Source organism: Mustela nivalis (assembly GCF_964662115.1).
Source record: "Mustela nivalis genome assembly, chromosome: 1".
Lineage (NCBI taxonomy): Eukaryota > Metazoa > Chordata > Mammalia > Carnivora > Mustelidae > Mustela > Mustela nivalis.
The window spans coordinates 10,913,887-10,940,637 of record NC_139020.1 but is presented as its reverse complement, the minus strand read 5'-3'; the positions used below and the strand labels follow the sequence as shown (position 1 = coordinate 10,940,637).

The 26,751-nt window shown below is 40.0% G+C and overlaps 3 protein-coding genes across 19 annotated transcripts in view; 1 reads left to right on the top strand and 2 right to left on the bottom strand.

The window, feature by feature from the left end:
- The window catches only part of SON (SON DNA and RNA binding protein), a 33,385-nt gene extending 19,005 nt beyond the window's left edge, over nt 1-14,380 (top strand). For 3 of the 9 annotated variants that reach the window (XM_082723268.1, XM_082723273.1, XM_082723266.1), the window contains 6 exons: nt 4,357-4,467; nt 5,596-5,712; nt 9,865-10,012; nt 12,446-12,517; nt 12,619-12,734; nt 13,258-14,380. In XM_082723268.1, coding sequence (XP_082579394.1) covers nt 4,357-4,467; nt 5,596-5,712; nt 9,865-10,012; nt 12,446-12,517; nt 12,619-12,734; nt 13,258-13,317 — 624 coding nt within the window. In that variant the 3' untranslated portion in view covers nt 13,318-14,380. Of the gene's footprint in view, nt 1-4,356; nt 4,468-5,595; nt 5,713-9,121; nt 9,202-9,864; nt 10,013-12,445; nt 12,518-12,618; nt 12,735-13,257 lie in introns of all 9 variants that reach the window. The other 6 variants (XM_082723270.1, XM_082723275.1, XM_082723269.1 and 3 more) reach the window with 3 other exon arrangements.
- DONSON (DNA replication fork stabilization factor DONSON) lies at nt 4,636-25,500 on the bottom strand. 4 transcript variants are annotated; one of them, XR_014309805.1, is made up of 12 exons: nt 24,571-25,500; nt 23,800-23,880; nt 21,900-22,103; nt 20,802-20,980; nt 19,817-19,995; nt 19,092-19,170; nt 18,872-18,976; nt 18,213-18,411; nt 16,392-16,604; nt 15,217-15,362; nt 8,531-8,627; nt 4,636-4,963 (listed from the first exon to the last, which is right to left on the bottom strand). XR_014309805.1 is itself a non-coding variant. In XM_082723842.1 (11 exons), exons 1-10 carry the CDS (start codon nt 24,880-24,882, stop codon nt 15,225-15,227), a joined length of 1,689 nt encoding a protein of 562 aa, XP_082579968.1. In that variant the 5' UTR covers nt 24,883-25,500; the 3' UTR covers nt 4,636-4,963; nt 15,217-15,224. The 4 variants fall into 4 exon arrangements, 2 of the variants coding, with proteins under 2 accessions (XP_082579968.1, XP_082579967.1); XM_082723842.1 differs by lacking the exon at nt 8,531-8,627; XM_082723841.1 differs by lacking the exon at nt 4,636-4,963 and having other exon boundaries at nt 6,538-8,627.
- Nucleotides 25,501-25,629: 129 nt separating this feature from the next.
- The window catches only part of CRYZL1 (crystallin zeta like 1), a 39,410-nt gene continuing 38,288 nt past the window's right edge, over nt 25,630-26,751 (bottom strand). For all 6 annotated transcript variants that reach the window (XM_082723924.1, XM_082723922.1, XM_082723927.1 and 3 more), the window contains one exon: nt 25,630-26,085. Coding sequence is in view for 5 of the 6 variants with exons in the window: in XM_082723922.1 (XP_082580048.1) it covers nt 25,986-26,085 (100 nt within the window). In the remaining variant the exon portion in view is untranslated. The remainder of the gene's footprint in view (nt 26,086-26,751) is intronic.

Sequence of the window (26,751 nt, the reverse complement as noted above, 5' to 3'; positions counted from 1 at the left end):
ATGTAATAAAAAGATTTATAATTAGTGGTTTAAAAACCCAATGCATGACAACTGAGATACTCTATTTTGTGTGGCTTTTTTGTAGTTGTCATCTTCTTCTCTGTAACTTGTTAATTTTTACTAAGTATTTTAAAATCCTGTTTTACATATAGGTCAGATGCATTTTCTTAGTTTCATGTGCTTAAAATTAAAAGGTTCCTTTTATACTGTCTTTTAAGATACCTGCAATTATCTTTATAGATTGTAATTGCCATATTACAGGGCTTCTTTTCTTTTCTTTATCTGACTGACCCCCTCCTAATACTTCTTTTTAGCCCTTTTGTATCCTTTCATTGACTTCGTAAGAAATACCTAAGGTAATAGTTTTATTTATGTAAGTAGTTGGGTTGACAAAAGGGAGAAGTAAATTGACTTAGGTGTGTGTGTGTGTGTGTGTGTATTTTTTTTTTTTTCTTTTTGATTTAGGGTTTTTAAAATGAGGAAGATAACAGAAGGCACACAATAATTTGGGCTATGAAATGCATGTTATACTATGGATTTTATTATTCCTGACACTTGTGGATTATGGAAGAAGTAATTGGTGGTGTTGCTGTAATACAGAGATAAAATAACTTGGATAGGTTTTTATTAATATGAGAACTGGAATTATAATTCAGTATACTCTTACATAGATTTTACTTCTTAGAATAAGTTCTAGCCTAAAGGAAATTAAACATTTCCCCTGTTACAATACTTAGAATATTATTATGGTATCATAATTAAACTTGAAATCTGCAGTATATTAAGGGAAACAAATAAGGCTTGTTGATGACAACTTGACAATACTACTCTATGAGATTTAAGATTATTTCCCCATTTGCTTTTAGAAGGGCTTTAAAAAAAATTTTTTTTAAGATCTTATTTATTTGACAGAGAGCACAAGTAGGCAGAGAAGGGGGGGTTTGGGGGGGAGAGGGGAAGCAGGCTCCCTGCTCAGCAGAAAGCCCCATGTGGGGCTTGATCCAGGACACTGAGATCAAGACCTGAGCCAAAGGCAGAGGCTTAACTCACTGAGCCACCCAGGCACCCCTAGAAGGGCTTTTTAAGAAGCATCATTTTGGTACCTTTGACATATTCCTGTTTCTGAGCAACGTTAAAAAGATGGTTAAGGCTCTGAAGTTCACTATATAGTATAACCCACTGTATACTGTTTATGTACACACATATATGCACAACATATAGTCCAATGTAGTCACTGGCCACTGAAAGATCAGTTCATTTATTGCCCTAGAAGACACATTTTTTTTTTTTTTTTTTTTTTTTTTTAAAGATTTTATTTATTTGACAGAGAGAAATCACAAGTAGATGGAGAGGCAGGCAGAGAGAGAGAGGGAAGCGGGCTCCCCGCTGAGCAGAGAGCCCAATGCGGGACTCGATCCCAGGACCCTGAGATCATGACCTGAGCCGAAGGCAGCGGCTTAACCCACTGAGCCACCCAGGCGCCCCTGCCCTAGTAGACACATTTCAAGTGCTCACTTGCTGTCATTGTGCCCTAGTAGACACATTTCAAGTGCTCACTTGCTGTCATTGTAGAGAATGTTCTAAAGAATAGCTCTATACTGTAGAGAATGTTCTAAAGAATAGCTCTATACTGTAGAGAATGTTCTAAAGAATAGCTCTATACTGTAGAGAATGTTCTAAAGAATAGCTCTATACTGTATGGGAATTTTAATACTGATACATAACATTTGGTCTAGTCCTTGAGTATTCATGCTTTGGGGATTATATTTGGCTTTTTGTGTATTGTTGCATATTTTGAATTACCTTGAAAACCGGAAACATGGTTTTTGATTCAAACTCTTGAGGATCCTTGAGCGGTTAAGATAATCCTGGTTTATTTTATTTTGAGTATATTTCTTCACATTTAAAAATACGAATATAAAACTAATAGATTACTGTTGGGTAATAAGGTTTTGACATGAATTTGCAGCTCACTTGGTAAGCCTGTTGAGTAAATTATGTTACTTCAGGAAGAAAATAGTTGTAATTCTATCTAAAGCAAATTTATATTAAACATCAAGGTTGTCATATTAAAATTTCTTCCAGCGTGAGATGTGAATATAACAAAGTATTACTGAGATTTGAAAGAAGTTTCATCCTGGGGATAAACGACGAGACATTTAGGTTATCTGCTTATTCAGTAAAGCTTAAAAAGAAAAAAGTATGAAGATATGTTTCCAGATGGCGGAATTCAAAGATAGGTGTATTCATTTGCTTTCCAGTTGGGAAAAATTTTATTCTGGAAAAGTTGGGAGCTTTCAAAGCCATCTTAACTGCCTATTTAAGGCTAAATTCATAGTTGGAAATTGGGAATCAGGGCTTAGGGTGGTGGGTAGATAGATTTTCCACATTACTTCCTATAAGCTTAGACTTATTTGAATAAAAACCCATCTATATCTAAACATCAAAAGTTTATAGACTGCTACACAGAGTAGTTCAGGCAACGTTGATGAATAGTATTTGGGGTGTATTTGGTGGGCCTTCGAATTACATCGATAATCCTGCCAAACAGTTTTAGGAAACATCTAAGATAGTCCAAAGGAATGTAAATTTCAGCCCGAAATATCTGGGTTCTCATTTAAAGTACCAGCATTTAATCAGAATTAGAGTAGAAGTAAAGAGTGAAGATACTAAAGCTTTTAGTGTTTACTTGTGATTTTGCCTACATATTTTTTATAGGCCCCAGACATAATTAGTATGGATAATTACTATATTGACTGAGAAATTTAAGATCTTCTTTCCTGTGATCTGTAAACAGTATAATTACAGAATGAGTTTAGATTCGTTTTACTTTTCATTTTTAAGAAGGTAATACAGAAGAATCTGGGTGAAAAAATTTTATTTTGCTAGCAGAGTATTATGATTCAGCAAGATAACTAAGAGTGATGCAAGAAAAGGGTTCATTCTGAAGGTAGGAAAAGGAAGATTAGTAATTCTTTTTTTTTTTTTTTTTTTAGATTTTATTTATTTATTTGAGAGGGAGAGAGTATGAGAAGGGGGAGGGTCAGAGGGAGAAACAGACTCTCTGCCAAACAGGGAGCCCAATGCGGGACTCGACCCCAGGACTCCAGGATTGTGACCTGAGCTGAAGGCAGTCGCTTAACCAACTGAGCCACCCAGGCGCCCAAAAAGATTAGTAATTCTTAATGCATGAGATAGAACTAGTCTCTCATTGTCACATATTCCTTTTCTGCTATATAGGTCTTTGATTTAGAAGAAGTATTTCATATGCAGTACACAGTTAAGTTACAGATAGCCTTTATTTAGCTTTTAAGGAAAAATCCTTAGCCGTTAACGTATCTTACTGACTTCTTATGTTTGTCAAATCCATGCAGTACCCATTAATCATTCTTTGTAAATGAATTTGGGAAAACCTTCCCATGTCAAATAAACATTTTCTGAAAATGAATTTTCTTGGGTGCTAAAAATTGGTGAGTTGATATAAGTCAGTATGAGCTCTTAACATTAGAATAAAGAACATCAAATACTTAATTTTTCTTTTACGGTTGAGCCTTCCACAAATATGGTAAATTGGGAATGTGCTCTAAAGATTACCCTTTTAAGAATTTTCCTGGACATTATGAAACATTTAAAAAAGTTAAACTATAAAATCAATCTGCTTAGCACAAAGTTTTTACAGGTAAGGTATGAGCTTTGAAAAGGAAGACCTAAGTCCATTCAGATATACCTCATTTCAAGTGTTTTCCATTCATGTTCAGTACCCCCACAGAAATACTTTAATTTGGGTCATTAATGTATGTGAACTGAGATATTTTTCAAAGAAATGGAGTTCTTAAGACCAAATTACCCCTGAGCATCCGTAAGAAGATGAAAAGCTGTGTGGATGAGTGAAGGGGAGACCACTGATAACAATAGTGGTTTTCTGCTCGCTTGTTCAGGAACCTTGCTTATTGCTTCTGAACATTATGCTAATAAGTAAGGTAAAATGAAAACTAATGCATATAAAGTTAGCAGTTAGAAAATAGTTCAAAATTTCTCAGTTTTTTGGTAAATGACTCGTTAGTGAAGGCCAGAGAGTTTTAAGTTCTTTGCAGTTTTCTATGATTGTAATTTGATAAAGTAGAAAATATGAAATCATATTTTGGGTTGAGTTCAGCTGCTGCCTCTGATACTTTATAACTTCTCTTAAATCCTCATCTACTTTCCAAGTTTCCTTTTTGGCATTTTTTTCCTGTACTTTGCAAGATTGTTAATTTTTAAGACTATTTTCTATGATATGTAGCGGCTAAAGAGCATTTTTTAGAATTTAGGGGGTCTCTCATAATTTGAGATAATTATCTATGTTTTCTTTCTTAGCCTGTGGACATCTCAACAGCAATGAGTGAGCGGGCACTTGCTCAGAAAAGACTCAGTGAGAATGCATTTGACCTTGAAGCCATGAGCATGTTAAATCGAGCTCAGGAACGGGTATGTAGTTGTTCTGATGTCTAAGTGAGAATTTAATTAGATAGTTGTGTCATAAGCAAAGTCTGTGGCATGCTGTTGAAATCTAGGTCCTTATCTTAAAAATCCAAGGAAATAAATAATTTGGCATTATTAGTTTATTTAAAATGAAAGTGATTTGGGGCATGATCATTCATTTAGTAAATATTTATTGTGTACTATGTGGCAGGAACTGTTTAGGAGAATACAGTAGAAAAAATTCGCTGCCCTAAAGAGTTCATTATCTGGTGTATAAAAGTAGCTCTGTGCCCATAGTAGTCCTTTGAAATGTAGGTACTATTATGACTTGCAGTTTCAGCGGAGGAAACTGACAGTGGTTAGTCAGCCTGAAGCAAGTATGATGCTGTATGTTAACTACATTGGAATTTAAAAAAAAAGTGATGAGGCAGTCTGAGTCCATGGTCTGTACTTTTAACAGTAGACAGCTTTTCCATTTGTCTTCTGCATTCCTTTGGTAGATCTGTATAGAAACAGTAAATACACATTCAGACAGATAAGAAAATAATACTGCCTGACAATACCAGGGTACAGTAAATCTACTTTGAAGGACCGACAACTGATTCTTTAACCTGCACAATAAATGTTGGTGATTAACGTAGTGCTCAGTTTTTAAAGAAAGCTGTTTTATGTGTTTGTACAATTTCCTGTATTTATTACTCCTTAAACATGTCTCTCAAATTTATTCTGGATTTCTAATACCACAGAAAAGGTAGTTAAAAAACTCCGGTGGTTATGACGTTTATATGTGTACATAGGCAAAGGGTGGGGATCCTTTGCTGTACAAACTGTTCATGTATTCATGTGATACTTTGAAGGACGAGCATTACAGTTACGCTTTTTAGTTGTTAGAAATACATCTCAGATCTTGTTACAAATGGGACCCACTGAATGTTACCAAAGTGCTTCTTTGGAGCATTTAAGAAAAAATTTAAATACGTATAAAAATTCAGCATACTGTTTTAAAAGTTGGAAGTTTCAGGTCAGCCTTTTCAAGAATGACCTAAACCGTTTCATGTAGTGAAATAAATCAGTGGGATTTTGACTAGGTAAGTACTTTTACTTAATTCATTGAGGCATATGTTTTTCCTTCAGATCGATGCCTGGGCTCAGCTGAACTCCATTCCCGGTCAGTTTACCGGAAGTACGGGAGTGCAGGTTCTGACACAAGAGCAGTTGGCCAATACTGGTGCCCAAGCCTGGATTAAAAAGGTACATGACATCCGCATATATGAAAGTGGCCAAGTACAAAGTTAAGATTTTTTTAGAAAATGTGTTACTAAAAATGCACAAAGAGGCCAGTGACTTTAACCAAAATTCATGAGTAAATTTGCGCTGTGTGCATACTCAAGATGGACACTGAAGATGGACCTGATTTGTGAGACAATGGCAGATGGATAAATGGGGCTTAAGAGCTGCTCAGTTTATATCCTCAAGTTTTATTTCTGTATTGCTGCCACTGGGATTTTGGGGGGTGGTTTTTTAAAACTGTTTTGAATGCTAACGGTGTATCTTAGGTGCTGTGCAGAATGTTCCACAGTTCCTGTTGGACTACTAATCTAATGATTTCAAAGCAGTGGTTCTCAAATTTTTTCTCATCATGGGATACTTTATTACAGGTTTATTTTTGGTGGATCACTGCCCCCAAGAGCCCTCTTACCATCCCAGTTTTTCCACTTCTCTGTTCCTCTGTCCTCCTTTCCCCTTCTGTAGTGCCTGTGCCCTCTTGTAAGCACTCTTGGCCCTTCCTCCTCATCCCTCTGGTGATCTCCAGTCCCCGATCCCAGTGGTTGTCCGCGGCCGGTTACAGCAAGTTGGTTGGGAGGCCCCAGGATTAGCTCTGCATGTGGTGATTTTGCCATGGGACTGGATGGCTGGGGAGGAGGGCTGGAGTGTGTGTGGGGGAGGGTGGGCAGTGCTGAAGGGGTGGTGAAGCGGGTGGGAGGGGACAGAGGATACTTCTCTGTGGACCACCATTTAGGCCCTGGTGGCCTCTGGTGATCCGCAGGCTCAATTTGAGAACCACTGATCTCATGAAAAAAACAGAGTAAGACCTAAATACAAGGGAGAGGACGGACGCCTCGTGCTGTGAAGATGTAGGTGCTCCTGGTTTCAGATTCCTGCAAGGAGACCTGTGCACTCCACCTACGGCTGCCTCATTGTTGGGGGAGTCTTAGGTGGTTATGAAGGGCTTTCTAAATGCCTTCTGGTGAAGGGATGTGGTTTGGTTGGATGGGTGATGGGAAATTTGTTTCAGGAGTACTGGCAGCATGGCAGTGCTGAACTGGGAGGCCGCGTGGTCTAAAGGATTGGGAAGGTTTCTTTATCCTGCTGTACTCCTGACTGCTTTTGTGATCATGGGCAAGTAATTGGAATTTCAGTCTCCAAGTGTCATAAGAAGACAAGTTCTTATTACTGCTTCTCAGGGTGGTAATTAATAGCGTGACGGGACTTAGCACCTATTGAAGAATGGCTGATTGCTAGGGAATGAACTGAATTTCGGCAAAAGGAGATTTTGGTTGCTTCAGAGCTTTTAATCTCATAATACTTCAATTTTGATAGCATTATCTCTAATGACCCTCTTATTAACAAATTAATATAAAACATATACCCTCAGTTTGTCTGTCATGGGGGGGAGATAGTTGCACATTATAATAGGTGTATGGTGGGCATATGGTCAAATTTATGGAAAATTTACAACTTGTTTATAATTTACTAGGGATCGGTATTAGAAAAAAGATGAAAATCTAGCAAAATATTTTAAATTTTGAGTTCATTTTGGACTTAACTGTATTACAGTGTTTAAAAGTAGTGATTTGTTTAGTACTTGAAAATGGCTCACATCTCATTGGGAAGAATTACAGTTATACACCTATTTGAATACTTTTAATTCTTTCATACTATTTAATCTTGAAGCTGAGTGCTCAGTATTTCACGAAGTTAAACTTGAAGCTTATATGGGCATTTAGACACATACAGATTAAATAGTCTTGTACGTTATTAGATAGAAACTTCTGAATGCTATTCCATTGCAAAATTTTGGACTTCGTTTGGATAATGAACTTGATCCATAATGCTTATATAGTTCTAAAAATCACTTTAACATAACCTGCAAAAAATGAATCTCTTACGGATTAAATTGGTTCCCCGCAGACTTTCCCTTAATTTTTTTTGGACTTCCAGTCTTCTAGGCAGTTGACAGGTTTTAAATAATTCACATCATGTTAAATGTTATGTAAGTCATTTTGATAAATTAGGAGATTTGTTCATCAGAGAAGTTTCTAAATAAGAAGGCTGTACTTTCAGAAAAACTACCATTTATATGTTTACAGAAGAACATTTGCTACTGATACAAAGGAGGGAACATTTATAAAAATGTGAAGTCATTAGCTGAAAATTTAACATCTTCACTGTCAAATACCACAAAATGTCTCTTTATTGCATTTAGAAAACTTTTTCAATGATCATACAGGTTTTCTTGCCTTGCTATTGCCCAGCACCCTCTTTTTTGTTAAAAACTCCACAGAATGACAACATTCTCCATATTCTTTTTAGTTTGTTACAGTATATTCTTAGATGAAAAAGAATGAAAAGTTTACCATTATTACTGTTTGTCAGTAAAACATTTTTAACTGGTAACTGACTTAAAAGAACCTTTCTTTTTTGGAATTGAGTGGTTTGAACAAGACCCGATGGGTATTGTTTGCTCTTACAGTTTCATTAGATTAAGCAGCTTTTTGGTGAACTGTGTACACACTGGGGTAAAGAAACATGAAGATAGTAGAGAATGGAAACTGAGTTGGAAGCCTGGGTTTTTTGGGGATTTGCATTATACTCTGCACAGTTGCCCTTTTTTTTAGGAGTGTTTCCTGGAAAAGAGGGGCGGATGAACCTGGAAGTAAGTAAAAGTCATTCTAGGTGTGTAGCAACAAGGCAGTCGATACCCAAGCATCAGCTAACTTTTCTCTTTATACATCAACACTGCATGGCCTGCACCAAATAAGGAACTGAACCAGGGGTATGTTTTTACCTCCACAGCTGCCTCCTTCCATCAGAGCACCTGGTTGAACTTAATGTCTAGTCACACGTCATTGGCATGCCTGCTCCCCAGCATATAATTTACAAAGCTGGGGAAAAAATAAGACGATACAGTTTCACTACTGTGTGTAAAAACAAGATAATAAAAAATTTAGTATTAACTTATCAATACAGGAAACGATTTATGCATACTCTTTCCAGAGCTACCAAAAGTTTTGACTCCCTCTGTTGATAAGTTAATGACTTTTGCTGTAGATTTGCTAGAAAATGTAAATCTAAAATTTAATAACAAGGGGAAGTAAAGCAGGATTTGGAGATGTTACAAATTTTTAAAAAATGGCCATAAACCTCAACAGTAGAATTCGTTTGCTGATGTCCTTTAAAATAGAGGCATTGCCTGTTTATTTCTCAATGTGTGAAAACGACTGTTGACCATGCTAATGTAGATAGTTGTGCATCTTATGACATTAAGTGGTTTGCTGCTTTGATGGAAATTATGGTTCAGTGGGTTGGATACAAGAGAGATGACTGTTCACAGAATAACCTGTGAACTTTCACCCCTCTGTATGGAAACTTGTTTCAGGGCCAAATCCTTGTAGCTGTCTTCTTGCCCCGGTCAGTGCCAGCCCTACTATTCACAACACTGCTGCCACCGAGGCCTAGGTATGTAAACGCTTAAGGAGTTTTTTACAAGTCTTTTAACATCACGCTAGGTTTTAAAAGAATTCAGTTTCAGTTTGGTAGTAATGACAGGGTATTTTATGTGACTGTCCGTTTCTTACTGTGTAAATACAGAGACTTATCTTTTTTGCTTCATAGGGATTTTCTTAGTAAAATATTTATACTTGCTTTATGGTAGAATGGGGAAGAAAACTTGGGATGTTAACAGTATGCTTCTTCAGTGTCCAAACTATTTCTAAATGATTTCTGGGCTTTATTCATTAACTAGGTACACCTGGGACAATTAATATTATTGACTGTTTTAACATTGCCTTCTTTTTATTTTGCAAGCTAAGAAGAGATACCAGTGAACCTAAATAGTGGACGAAAACAGGAGTGTTCTAATTTTTTTTTTTTTTTTTTGGAGGGGGGCATGAGGGCCACTGTTTTAAACTGCCATTTATCTGCCTTATTTGACTTTGAAAATACTCTTATGTTAATGTGAAGTAATTAGAACATCCACACTACAGTATGTATATAAGTTATAGAAATTTTAATTGCTATATCAGATCTAGAAAAATAAGATTTTTTTTTAAAGTTACACTGAGTTTATAGCCAAATTCTAACTGTGCAATGGGGACATTTTACCTTTCTTTCTTTGGATAGGATCAGTTCTTAAGAGCAGCCCCGGTAACTGGAGGAATGGGAGCCGTTTTGATGAGAAAAATGGGATGGAGAGAAGGAGAAGGATTAGGAAAAAACAAAGAAGGAAATAAGGAGCCTATCCTAGTTGATTTTAAGACAGACCGAAAAGGTAACACATTGTTTCGGGAATGTTGATTATGCCTCCTTTAATATTTAGAGTTTCATTACCATCCTATTTTATTTTATTTTTTAAATTTTCCTTTTTTTTTTTTTTTTTTAAGGTTTTATTTATTTATTTGACAGAGATCACAAGCAGGCACAGAGGTGGGGGAGAGAGGGAAAGGGAAGCAGGCTCCTGCTCAGCAGAGAGCCCGATGCGGGGCTGATCCCAGGACCCTGGGGTCATGACCTGAGCCGAAGGCAGAGGCTTTAACCCACTGAGCCACCCAGGTGCCCCATCCTGTTTTAAATTGAGCTCTATACCCAGTGTGGGCTTGAACTCACAACCCTGAGATCTTGAGTCCTACACTCTACCGACAGAGCCATCCAGGTGCCTCTTTAAAAAAATTTTTTTTTCTTTTTCCCAAAGTAACCTTCCTATATTTTGGTGTCCGTGATACTTAAGTGGGGCATATTTACGGCTGTTATGACATGAAAGTTCTGCCCATTTGTGGCAGCTTTTATGGATACGGATGGAGTCACTGATTGGAGCTAAAAGGTGGTCTTATATTAGTTGCTTAATATTACGGAAGTGTGCATAAATCAGTGTAATTGAAATTTCAACTAGATTTTAGTTTAGTAAATGGTATCCCCTTTTCTTTTTTCTTGACAGGGAACATATACTTCATATACTTGTCTTTGTTTCTAGGTAGGATGTAGTTTTTACCTTTCTCAGATATTTTATCCCACATATTCTCCTTATTTCCTATTAGAGTGCTGTTTTGTCTTCATTTTATATAAACCCTTTTGGCATGTCCCTTTCTTAAGCTCTAGTTGAGTTTTCTTGGGCTGGGGCTGGAGACAGTTGCTGACCGCAGCATCAGCTGTTCGTATTACCTTGTGCTTGGGGCACCTTGGGACTTTTGTCTTTACTAGTACTTTGTTACTCAGGTGGAGATCTTGTCTACATAGCCTGCACACAGTTGCTAAGTATTAAAAATACACTCGGGTGGGGGGGGCTGCTGGGTGTCTCAGTCCATTAAACATCTGACTCCATTAAACATCTGACTCTTGGTTTCAGCTCAGGTCATAATGCTCAGGTTTGTGAGATCGAGCCCTGCATTAGGCTTTGCACTAGGTGTGGTGCCTGCTTGGGATTCTCTCCCTCCTCTGCCCTCACATAAAAAAAATATGTATATATGTACTTAGTGCTCATTGATGACAGCCAGTTGGTACCTTTTAAATAATACCTTCCTTTGGAAAAACGTCTTACATAGATGGGGCTGAGCTGTCAGCTTTGTGATTTTAAAGCTCGTATAAATCCTGATTTTTAAGAACTGGGAAGTTCAAAACTGGAATTAATTTTCTTTAACTTTGCAAACAGAAAGGTAAAGTTGAAGTTAATGTAGTTAAATTACTCTGTCCGTGAATTTGGAAACCAACCAGCTCGGACCAAATTGTGTCTTATAAAATGTTTTGCATCAGAATTTCTATATTGTCATCCAGAGAATACGGTGATATTCTGTGAATACTGTGATGCCATTTTTTAAATTTGAAATTGGTAGGATATATCATCATGATTCTCAAAATAGGCTGGAAATAGCATGAGAGTCATCCTTGCTGTGGCATCAGTTCAAAATTTGGATCAAATTAGGAAAGGACATTGTACTGATACCACATTGGCATTGTCTTAATACAAGTTGAACACATTTTTTGTGTGTCCTAGAAGGTGACTGGTTGGAAGAGAACAGCTGTGAATGCGTCATGTAGCTACAGGGAACATCCTTTTTGGAATTGTGTTAACAGTGTTGGGTTTTGAGAAGCATAGTGACAAAATTAGTGAGGAACTGATTGAAAATTCCCAGGAAAGCATGGATTTTGGCTAGTAATACAGTGAAATCCCATTGGAAAGGGAGATTATGCAGTGAGACTGTCTTCTGTTCATATCATTTGATAAGTCAGAAAGTGGTTGTTTGCTGGGAAAAATACAGACCCATATCTAGAGACACCCTCTTTTTTTAATTGTTCAGGGTGTGTGGCCTAAAATCCTCACCTTTTGGGGAACTTTAATTGGGCATTTTGTTTAATGGCATTGGAAGCCTTTAGAAATCACTTGTAGTAAATAGCCACTACTTTTTAAACTTAGAACGAAACAGTCCTGGAGATGTTAAATATGGCACAATTCATATTCTAAGTTTCTGTGTTCTCTGAACATTTGATTTTTTTTTCCAATTTCTAGTATCAAGGTATATGAACATGATGTATATGTTTATATATTGAAACATAGGGAAACAAGTCAAATTACATAAAAATTAAGGGTAGTGGGAGTTGAATATTTTATTGGAAGGTATAGGTTGTGATTGACGTTCCTAGAACCATTGTATAAGTTTAAAATGATGCTTTGGAGTTTTTATTCAGTGAACATTGGCTTTTTATTTTAAAGGTCTCGTTGCAGTAGGAGAAAGAGCACAAAAGCGGTCCGGAAACTTCTCTGCTGCAATGAAAGATCTGTCAGGTGAGAGCACATTTTAATTTCCTCTTGTCCCATCCCCCACCTTGAATTCCTAATTCGTTACCACAGAGAGTGAAAATTAATGGCTTTTTTCCCCTCTGTAGGCAAACATCCTGTGTCTGCTTTGATGGAAATCTGTAATAAGAGAAGGTGGCAACCACCAGAATTTCTCTTGGTCCATGATAGTGGCCCTGATCATCGCAAACATTTTCTCTTTAGGGTAAATATGAATTTCTGCATTATGTACCCTTATTAATTTGATGCCTAGAGGGTGAGGGAGAGGCATTATATGGTCACAGGATTGATACATTGTGGGTTGGGAGTGAAGATGTATGTGTGGGCAGAAGTGATAGGGATTTGGGATTTTAAAATAAGTATACTTTAACATGACCTGTTAATACCCTATTTTTCAAAAATGATGGAGGGAAAAAGATGGGCAAATCTGGTGAATCATTTGTTGACATTTTCTAATGGAACATGGAGAATTAATTTTAATAGTTTTATCAGGGTTTTTCTCCATTCCCTACCTCTCCCCCAACCCCGCCTTCCCATTTGGAGACCTGCTTTTAATTTGCAGTCCCTTTTCCCAAATGATTTGCTTTTTCTGGGTTGAAATTAATTTGACTTACACAGTGTGGGTTTTATATTTTGGTAAATTATTTTTCTAGCATTTAGTGAAAAAATACAAAGCTAATAGATATTAAAGTTTGATGCTGTTCTTATTGTATGTTTTTCTTGAATAGGTATTGAGAAATGGAAGCCCTTACCAGCCCAATTGTATGTTTTTCTTGAATAGGTATTGATAAATGGAAGCGCTTACCAGCCCAGCTTTGCCAGCCCTAATAAGAAGCATGCTAAAGCCACAGCAGCTACTGTGGTTCTTCAAGCAATGGGCCTTGTACCAAAGGACCTCATGGCTAATGCCACTTGCTTCAGGAGTGCCTCACGTAGATAGATTGAGGTTTTATATTAATCATTTCAGATAATTTTACTCTGCATCAAAATGTATTTCCTCTTTAATGTTGTAAATATTTGGCAATTTAAGACATTGTGTAAAAAGCAATCTGTACAAACATCTCCAGGCTTTGATTTTTGTACCATGGAAATTGTATTTAACCATACAGGGTTTTGGTATGTTTATATTGTTTACCTTAGTGATGTATTTGTTTAAGTGGCTAACATCCAAACGATTGTTTGAAGGCATCCGTAATCTTCAGTGTGGAATGTTAAATAACGCTTTTATACTGTATTTTGTACTATGATGTAACCTCCCTTCCTTATGGCTAGGCTGCTGTTAACACTTGCCTGTAATCAGTGAAGGGCTGTGCACCTTGTACTAGTTCACAATGGGTTCTGCTGGACAGATACTGGGCCAGTGTTATTGAGGTAATTAAGCAAGATCTGTTCCACAGGGCTAATGCCACCATCTCCCCTTAAAATTTTGTAGAGGTTATACACAGAAAGTGGTATGTTGTGTGATGATCTGCACTAAGTCCTGCATTCCCATCAAAGCCACCTGGGCCATGAGAAGGGAGTCAAAATGAAGTCTGATTAGAATTCTACTGCAGAGGCCAAGTACATTTAGTATGGCATTGAGTTGTGATATAGTTTTACTTTGATGTGCATTTTGAATTTCAGCTACACCTAGATAGACGTTAAATGATAATTAAAATGCTGTAACCAACTTACCTAATAAAATCGGCACCCAGCCACTATTTTGTTGACTATGAGAAAGTTTTAAGTTTATGTTAATTTTTAGGGTCTGATAGAATATTTCATGTGTATTACAGTGGTATTCATAATGCTATGTCTCTAAACTTTATTTTCAAAAGCTTAAGGCCCAAATATAAACTTCTCTGGAATAAATGTGGTGTTTTATTTTCTGGATCATAAAGTGAACACATACTTCTTCACTGAATACTGTTATTTCTTTACCCAATGCTTTTGATTTCTAAGTACTTTTATTTTTAAGAAAATCTGAATTACACACACACACATACACACACACACGCATGCACACACCCCTACAGGAGCAATAAATACTACTTTACCATGACAGCTGAGCATACATTACAATTATTAACACTATTCTGTGGGGAATACAAAATACCTTATCTGACTTAACATGCATTAAAAAACCAAATTTAATATCTTTGAGAAGAGAATAATTATAAATCAGAAGGAAAGCAGCAACTAAGAGACACATCAACAATCATCAGCTCAACAGGTATGGTCTACATTTGTTTTCTATCTTTATAAAAAGAACCTGCCTATAATTGCAGGTGATTTATCAAATATAGTTTTGCCCTGATGCCATCAGTCATAATGCCAGGAGATAACAGTAATTTAGCTTCAGTTCCCATTTGCAAGGAAAAACTGACATTCATGACATCAGTTTTCTACTCCGTTTATAAATTAGGTTGAAAGTCTGGAAGTCTCAAGTTATTGATGTTTCTAAGAAGTTGGGGGTTATCTTCATATCTGAACGAGCTAATCAGAATAGTAAAAATGCTGATTTAAAATCTTAATCCTCTGTTTAACTCATGTAATAAAGTAAAAGATTAATGTTTATAAACATTTGAATATTTTAAAGATCGTTCTATTCCTTTAACTTCCAAAATGAACTTTAGAGCCAAAGGGATAACAATCTTGAATTTCCTTGCTAGAAGGCTTTTTTCCTCAAAGATTCCTTTTAGGCTTACTTTGATGTTCAGGATCTCCAATTATAAACGTAGTCACTCATTTCCACATGTCGTAAAGATGATTTTCCCAGTATTGGTGTTCGACTAAGTTGGTCCAGAGTCTTACGATGCAACCCACAGTTAGCGAGCTCCTCAAGAACGGTCTCCTGTGGAAATTTGTACTCAGGTCAGTTAGAAAGCACATCAGTCTTTGGACACTCAGACTTCACTCTTGGGACTCCACCCGACGTGGGGGTCGAATTCACGACCCTGGCAAGTGCTGCATGCTCTTCTGGCTAAACCAGCTAGTTCCCCTTTAGATTTTAAAGTAGGCTCCGTGCCCAGTGTGGGGCTTTTCAGTAATTAGGATTGATAACGCTGAACAGTACAGGTTAATAAACTGGTGGTATGGGTTGCATGCTCTACCAGCTGAGTCAGCCTGGCACCCCTGCACACTCCGATTTTAGTCATTTCCATGGAACTTTGAAAAACACCTGCCTTACTTATTTGTTCATAGATAAAGGCAGTTCATTATCAATAGACATGAACCCTAAAAGTTTTCCAGCATCCACAAATAATTTTGGTTACTCTTAGAAGTCTGGCAAATGATAAAAGCATGAGGCAATTTTAAAGGTCTTAATTATAAGCTGTAAATAAAAACTATGACGAAAATTGCAGGCAAATACTAAATATCTGTAGTTGTTTATAATGAAAGAATCAGGTACTATAAAGTTCCAGATCTGAGATGGCCATGAACACATAACTTGCCTTTTCTTTGTGTTGGGGAAGTTCCAGTCACGTTGAGTACAATCTAAATTCCTAACATCTACCTCAAAAAAACCAAACTTACCCCTTCATCTTAGTAATTAGGATTGATAAAGTTACAATTAGTGCAGTTTAACACCCTAAGACACAAGTTTGGCTTATAGTAACTCACTTCTTCCATCTGAGGAAACTAGCTACGATGAAATGCTTACAGCTGTCTACTATGTTCTTGTCCTTAAGATTTTATTTCTCAGAGAGGGAGGGAGCATGCACATTAAGCAGGGGGAACGGCAGGCAGAGGAGGCAGAGGGAGAGGCCAGCTCCCTGGCCAGCGAGGAGCCAATGTGGGGCACGATCACAGGGCCTTGGGCTCATGACCTGAGCTGCTTAACCCATAAGCCCCGCAGGCGTCCCTACAGCAGTCTCCTTACCTTACCCGGTCCTTCCTTCACTGACGGGCAGGCATTAAATACAGCAGTTGGCTCATGTGTATACAGTCCAGCAGAAAATGACCCCTTTTGTGCAGACTGGAGTAGCATGGTTACAGAATGCAGACAGTGAGGCATGACGGGACCTGTGATCTCCAAACTAAACTGGTCTTTGTATCCAGAAAGAGCTTGTGTCTTCACATTGACACTTCGTGCCTTCAAGAAAATTTAAAGAAAAATTGACGGTCACCATCTCTCAAGCTTTTGTCCCTAGCCAAAGACTTGTTCAATAACTTCATGTGGGTTTTCCTCTCTACTAACCAATGATGGACTGAAGAAGGTAGAGCAGAGGCAAGAGTCCATGGTGTTGTAATAGCACTGTACGGTGACGGCAGCTACTACATATGACTGTAGCATAAAGTAGCTCACAAGACATCAAAAGAATGCTATAGGAGGAAAAATGTTAATTCTCCATCTGTAACGCACCTCCAAATTATGACTCCGTGTAAGCATGTTCTAAAGAATATAACTTCTCATGTGGTATCCTGACTTAGTAATATACTTGTCTTATTAAGAAAAAATTTTTTGGAAGATTTTTATTTGAGAGAGAGCACAGAGGGAGAGAGAGGGAGAAGCAGGCTCCCCGCTGAGCAGAGAGCCCAATGTGGGGCTCGATCCCAGGACCCTGAGATCATGACCTGAGCTGAAGGCAGAGGCTTAACCAACCTGAGCCACCCAGGTGCCCTCAAAAAATTTTTTTCAAAGTAGGATTCATACCCAGCATGGAGCCCAGTTTGGGGCTTAAACTTAATGACCCTGAGATCAAGACCTGAGCTAAGAGAGGTTTAACCACTGAGCCACCCAGGTTCCCCCATAAAATTTTTTTTTAATGGAGGGCACCCGGGTGGCTCACATGGTCAAGCATCTGCCTTTGGCTCAGGCCACGATTCCGGGGTTCTGGGAGAAGTCCCACATCAGACTCCCTGCTCAGTGGGAAGCCTGCTTCTCCCTCTCAATTTGTCCCTCATGAATAAATAAATAAAATCTTAAAATTTTTTTAGTGGAAATATAGTTGACACACAATGTTAACATAGGTTTCAGGGGTCCAATGGTGATTCTACAACTGTATCCATTCTGCTGTGCTCTCAAGTGTAGCTCCCACCTGTCGCTAGACAGTGCTGTCACAGCACCGCTGACTATGCTCCCGATGCGGTGACTTTCATTCCCGACTTCCTCTATTCCCTAACTGGAAGCAAGTACCTCCTCCCACTCCCCCTCACTCCCATTCCAGTTCAGTAACATAATTTCAATGCAGAATACTGGGCAAATAGAAGAATAAATTCTATTTTTTAAAAGTAAATAAAAATTCTACTGCTAATAACATTCACTATACCTTTTGTATTTACAAGCATAATTTTTTTCAGTACTGTAGATATATAGCTGTTCTTTTCACTTATCCATGATTCAAGTTTTGAGATTAATAATTTAACAACCTCGGCTAGGATCTTTACTGGTTAAGAAATGAGACAAAATGAGATCGAGCAACTTTTCCATATGGCAAAATGCTTTTGTTGCCAATCATATTTATTCAGTCAGAAAAAATGATTTTCATCTAATTCAAATAAAACATTTCTGTAATAACCATATTTTGATCTCATTTCTTTGATACATCTTTATAAATGAATGATTTTTTTCACTGGGAGGAAAGCAAAGACACAATCTGTACCATACAAAATGGCAGGAGTTATTAAAAATGAAGACTTTGATTTATTCTTAAAAGGCTAATTTATGAGGATCAGTGATTTATCCCCCCCTTTTCATTACCTTAAGCATTTGCATCGTGGCACCTCGGAAAGCTACAGGTGATAAGAGGGTTGGTGGAAGTCCTGCCTGTGGACCTGAGCTGGCAATTAAACTCTTAGAATTGATCAAAAAATTCAGCAGCGTCAGGGTATTTGTTCCCTTCACCAACACAACGGACTCCGGTCTGTGGTCCATTTGCACTTCATGTTTCTCTTTACATCTGAAGAGGACCATCAAGGAACTTGCAAATTTAAATTCCATAACCAATGGGGAAAAAACCTTGATTCTGAATCAAGGTTCCGAACTGGAAATGCTCTCGCCACCAAACTGCTGCCATTATAACTCAGTGGTTTAAATCAAAATGATTTCTCTTTGGCCATGTGAATTTGCTAGAAGTGGACACCTCACAAAAAGTAATTTCTTCTCTAGTCAAAAAAAACCCCCCAAAACCAACCATGCTCTCCATGGAATTTCATTTTTTAAAAAAATAGTAGTAATTGTTCATGGTTTACTGGTACTGAGGGAGTTTGTTATTTAGTGTCGTGCTGGAAAATTAGTTTAAATATGATCTTAAGGTAATTTAAGATTATAGTCAAAGAAAGCTGTCCGTCACTATTACAAAAGTAGCTCACTAACGGAATTAAATGGAAACCAACTGCGATTAACATAACAAAGGATACAGCTTGATAGAGAGCACGTCTGGTTTTTTAATTTTATCTTGCACACCCATCTCTTCCAGCCAGGAAAAACTCTCATCTTCATCCTCATCACTGATTACTTGTTCCCTAGAAAATTGTTACAGTTAAGAGTTTCCAGTTCATAAAACGGTTCCCTCTACAAAACAACTCTACCAAGTCCGTAAGTCCTTAGGTGACACAAAAGATGATTTTAATCACATACTCTCCCTGTCCCAGGCTGGTCCCAGGTGCCTTCTTCTCATGGCCATTTTCTTTTATTAACGGCAGAGAAAATTCAATACCTACGTGAGAAAAGAATATAACTGAGTTTTCTTTAATATAATCTTAAAGAACTTAACAGGTATGCCCTACTTTTACAGAGTATGAAATCTAAAGATCTGAGCTTTTACCCTTGATCTATTAAGGGACTAGCTTTCAAGCTTTCTTGACACTAGCCCAACACACGCACATACACACACACACACACACACACACACACACACACACACACCCTCTTTTCAAATAAAAGGTTCAGGAAACAATACACACTCTCACTGCATGTGGTAAGGTACTGTTTCGTAAAGTACTGACTGAACCTACTAAATAGATTCCATGATCATTAATGGTTGACCCAGTTGCAAAACTGTTACTAAAAGAGGGTGGGTAATTTGTACTATCAAGGAATTTCTAGAGGAACATATTCAGATGGGAATTTCCCAGGTTAACACGTGGTGGTCAGATCAGAGAAGGGAATACCACTAACTTAAAGCTATGCATTGGGGACAGCTTAAAGCACTGCTGGGGAAAAAAAATCAGAAATAAAGATGGTTCTGTAGGTAAGATTGATAAAAGACCATTCAACTGGCAAAAAGACAATTCACATTTTAGCTTTTAAGGAAAGTAATTAAGATACAGTGTGGTATTCTCATTTTAAGCCAATGGTTTTACCTTCATTTTTCATAGCTTCTCTTATGCCTCTAGTTGTAGGAGATATGAGAGCTGTGATGACATCATTTCCTGCTAATCCTGCTGCGCGGAACAGGATGGTAAACTGGTATGTACAAACGTAGAAATATGGACAAAGTTTTGTCTTCAGCAGATTATAAAGAGAAGTGAAGCTCACAGACCTATGAAGCAGCAAAATTTAGATTTTTAAAATGTATTTAGCTTAGCATCTAAAATTCAGTTTTATATCATTCGGTTTGATACGTGATTGAAAACATAATACATTACTGAAAATGGTTCGAATTTTTGCCACTACATATATAACTTGGCTTTTACAGGACTCAGATCGGTCATGGGACTCACTGATGACTTCTAAATACTTTAACCAATAGTGTTTACTGCTTAATCACTAAATGTTTTTTCTTTAAATAAAACACAATTGCTAATTGGTTGCTGATCTTTCTCTGAGCAGCTTCTGCTGATGAGAAAGGAAGCAGCCACTGAGAATAACATAAAAGAACATCTGTATATGCTTATGGTACACTTACACATACTTCCACAACTGCATGAAGAGTGAATAAGAGTTAAAAAAAAATAATTTAAACATTCGTTAACAGCTTAGAAAAAATAATTCAAAAGGACACAGAGATCATTTTACTACTACACATTTCCACATCACAAATAAGGAGAGAACACTGGTAAAATGAAAATTCACTTTTGGATGCACCAGTTTTTAATCTCACCAGTCTCTCGGGGTGCCTGGGTGGCTCAGTGGGTTAAGCCTCTGCCTTCGGCTTGAGTCATGGTCTCAGGGTCCTGGGATCGAGTCCCGCATCAGGTTCTCTGCTCAGCGGGGAGCACTGCTTCCCCCTCTCTCCCTGCCTGCCTCTCTGCCTACTTATGATCTCTCTTCTCAAATAAATAAATAAAATCTTTAAAAAACAAAACAAAACAAACTGCCTGAAAAACGACAAAAAAAATATCTTACCAGTCACTCATTAGAACGTGTTGCAAGGTTTCATCATTTGCCCAAGGGCTTATCTTTCCAGCCATTTTTCTATCAGCTCCGATGCGAGGGAACAGCGGTAGCCAAGGAAAGGCAGGGTGAAGCCAATAGATAAGACTCTGCTGGAAGGCACAACGGAGCTCAGTGGAGACTTTGGGATCCTAAAATCCAGAGATGATATTGGACAGCTTTGGGCACATGAGAAGTAGACGATTTCATTAAAAAGCATCGATATGCCACTAATTCTCAGAATCTTTACTGTTTCTTATGGGAAAGTATTAATAGCGGTTACAGCGCCTAAAAGGTGGTTTATTCTTGCCTGTGCTTCTTGACTGTTAAAACGTATCAGAAGGAAGACTTAAATACAGCGGGGCTCAGCACTGCCTGCCGCCTGCTACCACGGAGGACTGTGGGGATTTATGCCGCAGTAGGCGGTACTCCGTTCCGCCGCGCTCCCCTCACAACTGTTCCAACAGCAGCCAGTACAAATGGGGAACACGAACCCCAAATCCTCCAGATCTCTTTATTAACAAAGCCGTACCAAGGCCTCTTTAAGGTAATCCCTTTTCATCTCGTTTGAGCTGATGAGCTGCTTGGGAGGCGAGCAATTCCATTTCTCCAAAACCATTCTAGAACTCATGACCTCCACTGCAGTATTTACAACACACTATCAACCCCGAAGCAAGAACTAGTATACAGAAAAAAAAAGAACACATGCCATATCAGAAAAGCAGCGGAATAACCAATCTGCCTTTGCAATCCTACTCAATTGCTTTCCATTTCTTTCCCGTAGATTATCTTGCTCAAAAGACCTTAAAAAAGAATGGCTTAGTTCAAACAATTCCTACCCAACCCATTAACTAATTCTCAGGACAGGTTCCTAAATTTAATGGGCAGTTACTGAATCTGACAGAAAAAACTGCATGAAAGCACCATTTAGGAAATACAAAATTTCCCAAGTCTTTGTGTCTCTAAATGTCAGAAGAACTTAATAGAAGGAAGTATCTGTGCCATTTTGCAGAGAAGCACGTTTTACAATTAATTTGTTCCTTTAACACTTATCTGTTTTCTCAGAATTACCTGTATACTTTGAGGCAAAGTAACTTCTGTTGCCCTACAATGTTGGATGACACCCTGAGCTTCTTCCTGGGCTTTCAAATGATCTGCCCAGGTAAAGGGTTGAGAAGAGGTGAAAAGGAGTCGAGTTTTAATACTCCAGTCCACAGGTAACTCGGTACTTTCTGAGGATGGAGTATCAGATTCGGAGAATGATACTTGCGGAGTCTTTTAGAAAACAGAGAACACAAAAATTAGTGGAGTACCAAAACCAAACCAACGAACCAACCCACCCACCCCAAAACCCCTTTTATTTATTTATTTATTTATTTGACAGAGATCACAAGTAGGCAGAGAGGCAGGCAGAGAGAGAGAGAAAGGAGGAAGCAGGCTCCCTGCTGAGCAGAGAACCTGATGCGGGACTCGATCCCAAGACCCTGAGATCATGACCTGAGCCGAAGGCAGTGGTTTAACCCACCGAGCCACCCAGGCGCCCCCCAAAACCCTTTTAATCTACAGATTTGATCAACCAGCACGATCACAGAAATGTCAAAATTTTATAAACTGTGTTAAGTAACACTTAAAACACACTACATACTATGAAACACTCTAGAAAGAGTTACTCAACTGTGGTTTCGGACAGTGGTTTTCTCTGAGAAGCGGGGATTTATTGTTATGGGTGGTATTGGTGGAGGGGCACATTTTACCTGTCAGTTTATATATAGTTCTACATAGTTCAGTTACAAGAGGCATGTACTATTCCCATGATCATAATTAAAAAAGAAATCAAAATCTATTATTGATTTTGCTATCAAAGCAAAAACCGGATTCCAAGTGTTTCATTATTTTTTAAAAGATTTATTTCTTTATTTCAGTGGGGGAGGAGCAGAGGGAGAAGGAAAGAACCTCCAGCAGACTGGGCAGGGAGCCTAACTCCGGCTCTTGCAACCCTGAGATCATGACCTGAACCGAAATTAGGAGTCAAACACATAACGGACTGAGCCATAGGAGGGCCCCTCCAGTGTTTTAAAAAGTACCTTTTAAGCCTCTAAAACTCTGGAACCAGGGCTAAGCAGCTCCTGCAGGGAAGAGTAAGAACTCAGGCAGGGCTCTTAAGAGGCCATATGTAAAAAGCATTTCCTGATTTTAAAATTTCCTTCTAGACTGTTTTGCTGTCTTTTCAAGGCAATTTTCACCACTTTACAATGATTCTTTGAGGTGACATCACATAAAAATAACAGGTAAGGGGGAACTATTTTTTTCTTTTTTTAAAATTTTATTTATTTATTTGAGACAGCGAGAGAGCGAGCGAGCGAGTTAGCACACAAACAGGGGGAGCATAAGAGGGAGAAGGAGGCTCCCCGCTGAGCAGGGAGCCCAGGACCCTGGGGGAATTATTTCTAAAAGACCCCATCTATTTCCGTGAAAGGGAAAGTGGGTCTTCGCTCTTGTCGCCTGCTCCTATTAGGTCAAACTCTATCTGTTAAACCATCACAACAGGAAAATCCGCGGATTTTATCAAGAGATCGAGCGTGTGTTGTGGTGGTGTCAGCAAGGTTCCGCGACATGCCACAACCTGCGGAGGTCATCTGGGGATCGAGTCTGAAGATTCAGTTAAGGACAAAGTTCAAACAGCAGCAGAGCGTGGACTGATGAGCTGGAGCTGTCACCGGTCACACAGAAACAGTGTCAGAACAGCTGGAACAGGGGAACCTGTATCTACACCAACCCTGGCGTCGGTACCACGAGAATCACCATTTTTACATCGTATAAACTCCACGCCGGTGCCGATACCATCTTGACAGCCCTGACACAGATGATCACTCAGCACTCCCGGCAAAGCGATCTTGCAAGTAAATGTTTCTGAGAGGTATGGATTTAGATTGTAAGAGTATACATTCTAATAACATTTACAAACTATTACCTGGAGTAATTCGGCAACGGTTGTTCTTTCAGGAAACTTCTCTTCCCACAGCAAATCATTTTCCTGATTAGAATCTAAAAACTGAGGGGGGAAAACAAGGGTTCTTTTCAGTCCTAAGTGATGCTGGAGTTCGCGTGAACACGGACAGAGCCTCACCGGGCACTCGAGTTCCTCCGCAAAGGCAAGTGCAGGAATTCACATGCAAATCACTAGCTCAGGGTTTCAGTCTGAACTTTACTGTCAAAATGGCGTGGTGGTGGGGGGGAGGCCGGGGACACGTGCGCCTAATAATTGATGTAGATACCTCAAAAGTTTCAAAAGGCTCTGGGGTAAGAAAAGGGCTGGGAAATTCGGACTCCAGGACTCCCGAGCATTCCTCTTTCTCCAGGATATTTTCGAGCGCGGGAGAAGGGAGGGTCTCCGGTAACCTTCCCACTGAGCAGCGGCCCTCCTGGAGGAGTCGCTCCGGGATTTTTCGAGCCGTCTTCCCACTGACCTCTAACCCCCAGGGGGCCCAAGCCCGGCAGGACCGCGGGGGGCGCGCCCCAGGGCCCTGCGCTTCCCTCAGGGCGGGCGGCCGGAGCGCTCGCGGGGCGCGCTCCACACAAAGCCCAGCTTCCAGAGCGGCCTCTCCCAAGGCTCAGGGCCCCTCGACCGCGGCGCCTGCCGCCCTCCGCGCCCATTTCCCCTCGACCGCGACAACTTGCCCGGATTTCACAGCGAATCCCCGCACTACGAGAGCCCCTCGCCGGCCAGGCCCGGCACACTCACCGGGCCCTCCGCCTCCTGCGGGCCGCGGGGCTGCCCGTCGGGGGGCTCCGCGGCGGCCGGCGGCCGGTTGTCCAGGCGGGCGAACGGGTTCCTGCGGGTCGCGGCCGGGCCGCCGCCGCCTCTGCCCGCCGCCGCCGCCGGGAAGGGGCGGAGGAGCAGCCCGGCCGCCAGAGCGGCGCGGCGCGGCGCCGGCTCGGGCTGCTCCCCGGGTGAGGCGGCCGCCCCGCGGCTCCGGACCCGTTTTCGTCGGAGCCGCAAAGTCTCGGGGGGCTTCTTGAAATTGGGCGAGTAGCCAGGCACCGAAAGGGCCATAACGCGCGGCTCACGCAGAGGGGCCGGCCGGCCTCCCCGCCGGCGCTTCCCGCGCGCGCCGGCCCCGCCCCCGACGTGGCCCCGCCCCCGAGGCGCGGCAGAGCGCGAGCGACGTCGGCCGCCCGCGAGGCTCCACCCCCATGCCTTGGTCGGGTCTGGTCCCCTCCGCTCCCCGGTGCTCCGGATGGGTCCTTGGCTGCAGTTGGGTCGCGGGTGCCGAGAGGCCCCGGGTCCGGGGCACCGACGGGCACTCCCCTATCTGGCACCGAAATAACTGACACGCCATTTAAACCTGCAGCAGAGATGTAATGGGCCCAGAACATGGCGCTTGGATGAAAAGGAGACGTCACACTTGAGCTGCAGCTTCTTAGGTTTACAGAGGGCAGCGGCGACGTCTAGAGCTGGCGAGAGCGCCCTGCGCCTCCCTGCCCCTGGCCGAAGAAAATAGAGAACCCCGGCAGGAATCAGCAAGTGCAGCCTCCTAGCCCCTGCCACACATGGCCACAGCAGCCCCCAATCGCCTCCACCCCGCACACGCTGCAGCTGCCGCCGGCAAGTTACGGTGCTGGTCCTGTTTGATCCCGAGGAAACCCTGAAATAAATGAGTGCTTGAAAAATTTTTAAAGTGTCTATGGACTAGATCCTTTGAGACTTGAAAATAAACTCAAATGATTCAATTACGACAGCAAAGGCTCGTTAAGGAAGGAAGGTATTGAGAACGGAGTTGGTACAACAGTAATAACGTTATTTTGACATACCAGAAGACTAACAACTTTATCAATAGAGTAGCATAGTTTTTCCTGAAAGCAATTTTCTTCATGGAAAGAATTTTATAACAGAGGAAAATGTATCAAAACAAGCACAAAAGAATTTCAGCATATTCCCTTTAGACATTAATTAACGGAACTGTCTTGACCATTCGTACAATAATTTTTCCAAACACTTCTCAAAAACCTTAAATAACTTTGAGCGTCTTGACTCACAGAAGGAAAACTGAACAATCTGATTTTATCTTCCTTGACTTTTCTGAGCAATTCCCAAGGAAACTCTGGCTTCAAGTACTGGAGGGGGTTTATCCAACTGAGGTCTGAGAAAGAACAAAATTAAAATTGAACAACTTGCTTTTTTCTTGCTTGATTTTTCTGAACAACTTCCATGGTAACTTTCGCCTCATACAGTGGAATGGGTTCATCCAACTGAGGCCTGGGAAAGAATGAAATTATTATACAGTTAGGTCAAGGGAAAGATGAGTAAAACAACAGGATGAGAGTTGACACTTGCTGTAGTTCAATTCTATTATTATTATTTTTTTAAGATTTTTAAAAAATTTATGTGAGAGAGAGAGTGCAGGAGCAGTGGGAAGGGCAAAGGGAGTGAGAGCGAGCCTGGGGTTCTATCCCAGGACCTGGAGATCATGACCTGAGCTGAAGTCAGATGCCGGACCGGCAGAGCCACCTGGGCGCCTCAATTCTATTATTTTAAATAATCTTGTCCATTTAAGTAAACTTGTCCGTTAGTATTTCCACTGTTAAAACTGGGTAAGTTCTGATGTGGAAAAATGCCTCCTTTATCTACTCCCAGATCCAAATAAAAAAAAACAAAACTGTATTTTCCCTCTTCTCAAGCTATGGGTCATTTCACATTACTCCGGTAACGGTGATGAGAAAAGCAAAGGTTGTGTGGTGTGGTGCGGAAAGTATAAGGAGAACCAATGAGCCACTTCTATCTTCGCGAATGCTTACTGATGTATCCCAGGAACACTCTGAGAAATAATTAAAGAGCAGCTACTTATCCAAACAAAATAAAATATGGAGGTAAGAGGTATGCTGTGGAAACTGAAACAAGTGGAAACGCTTGCCTTACCTGGAG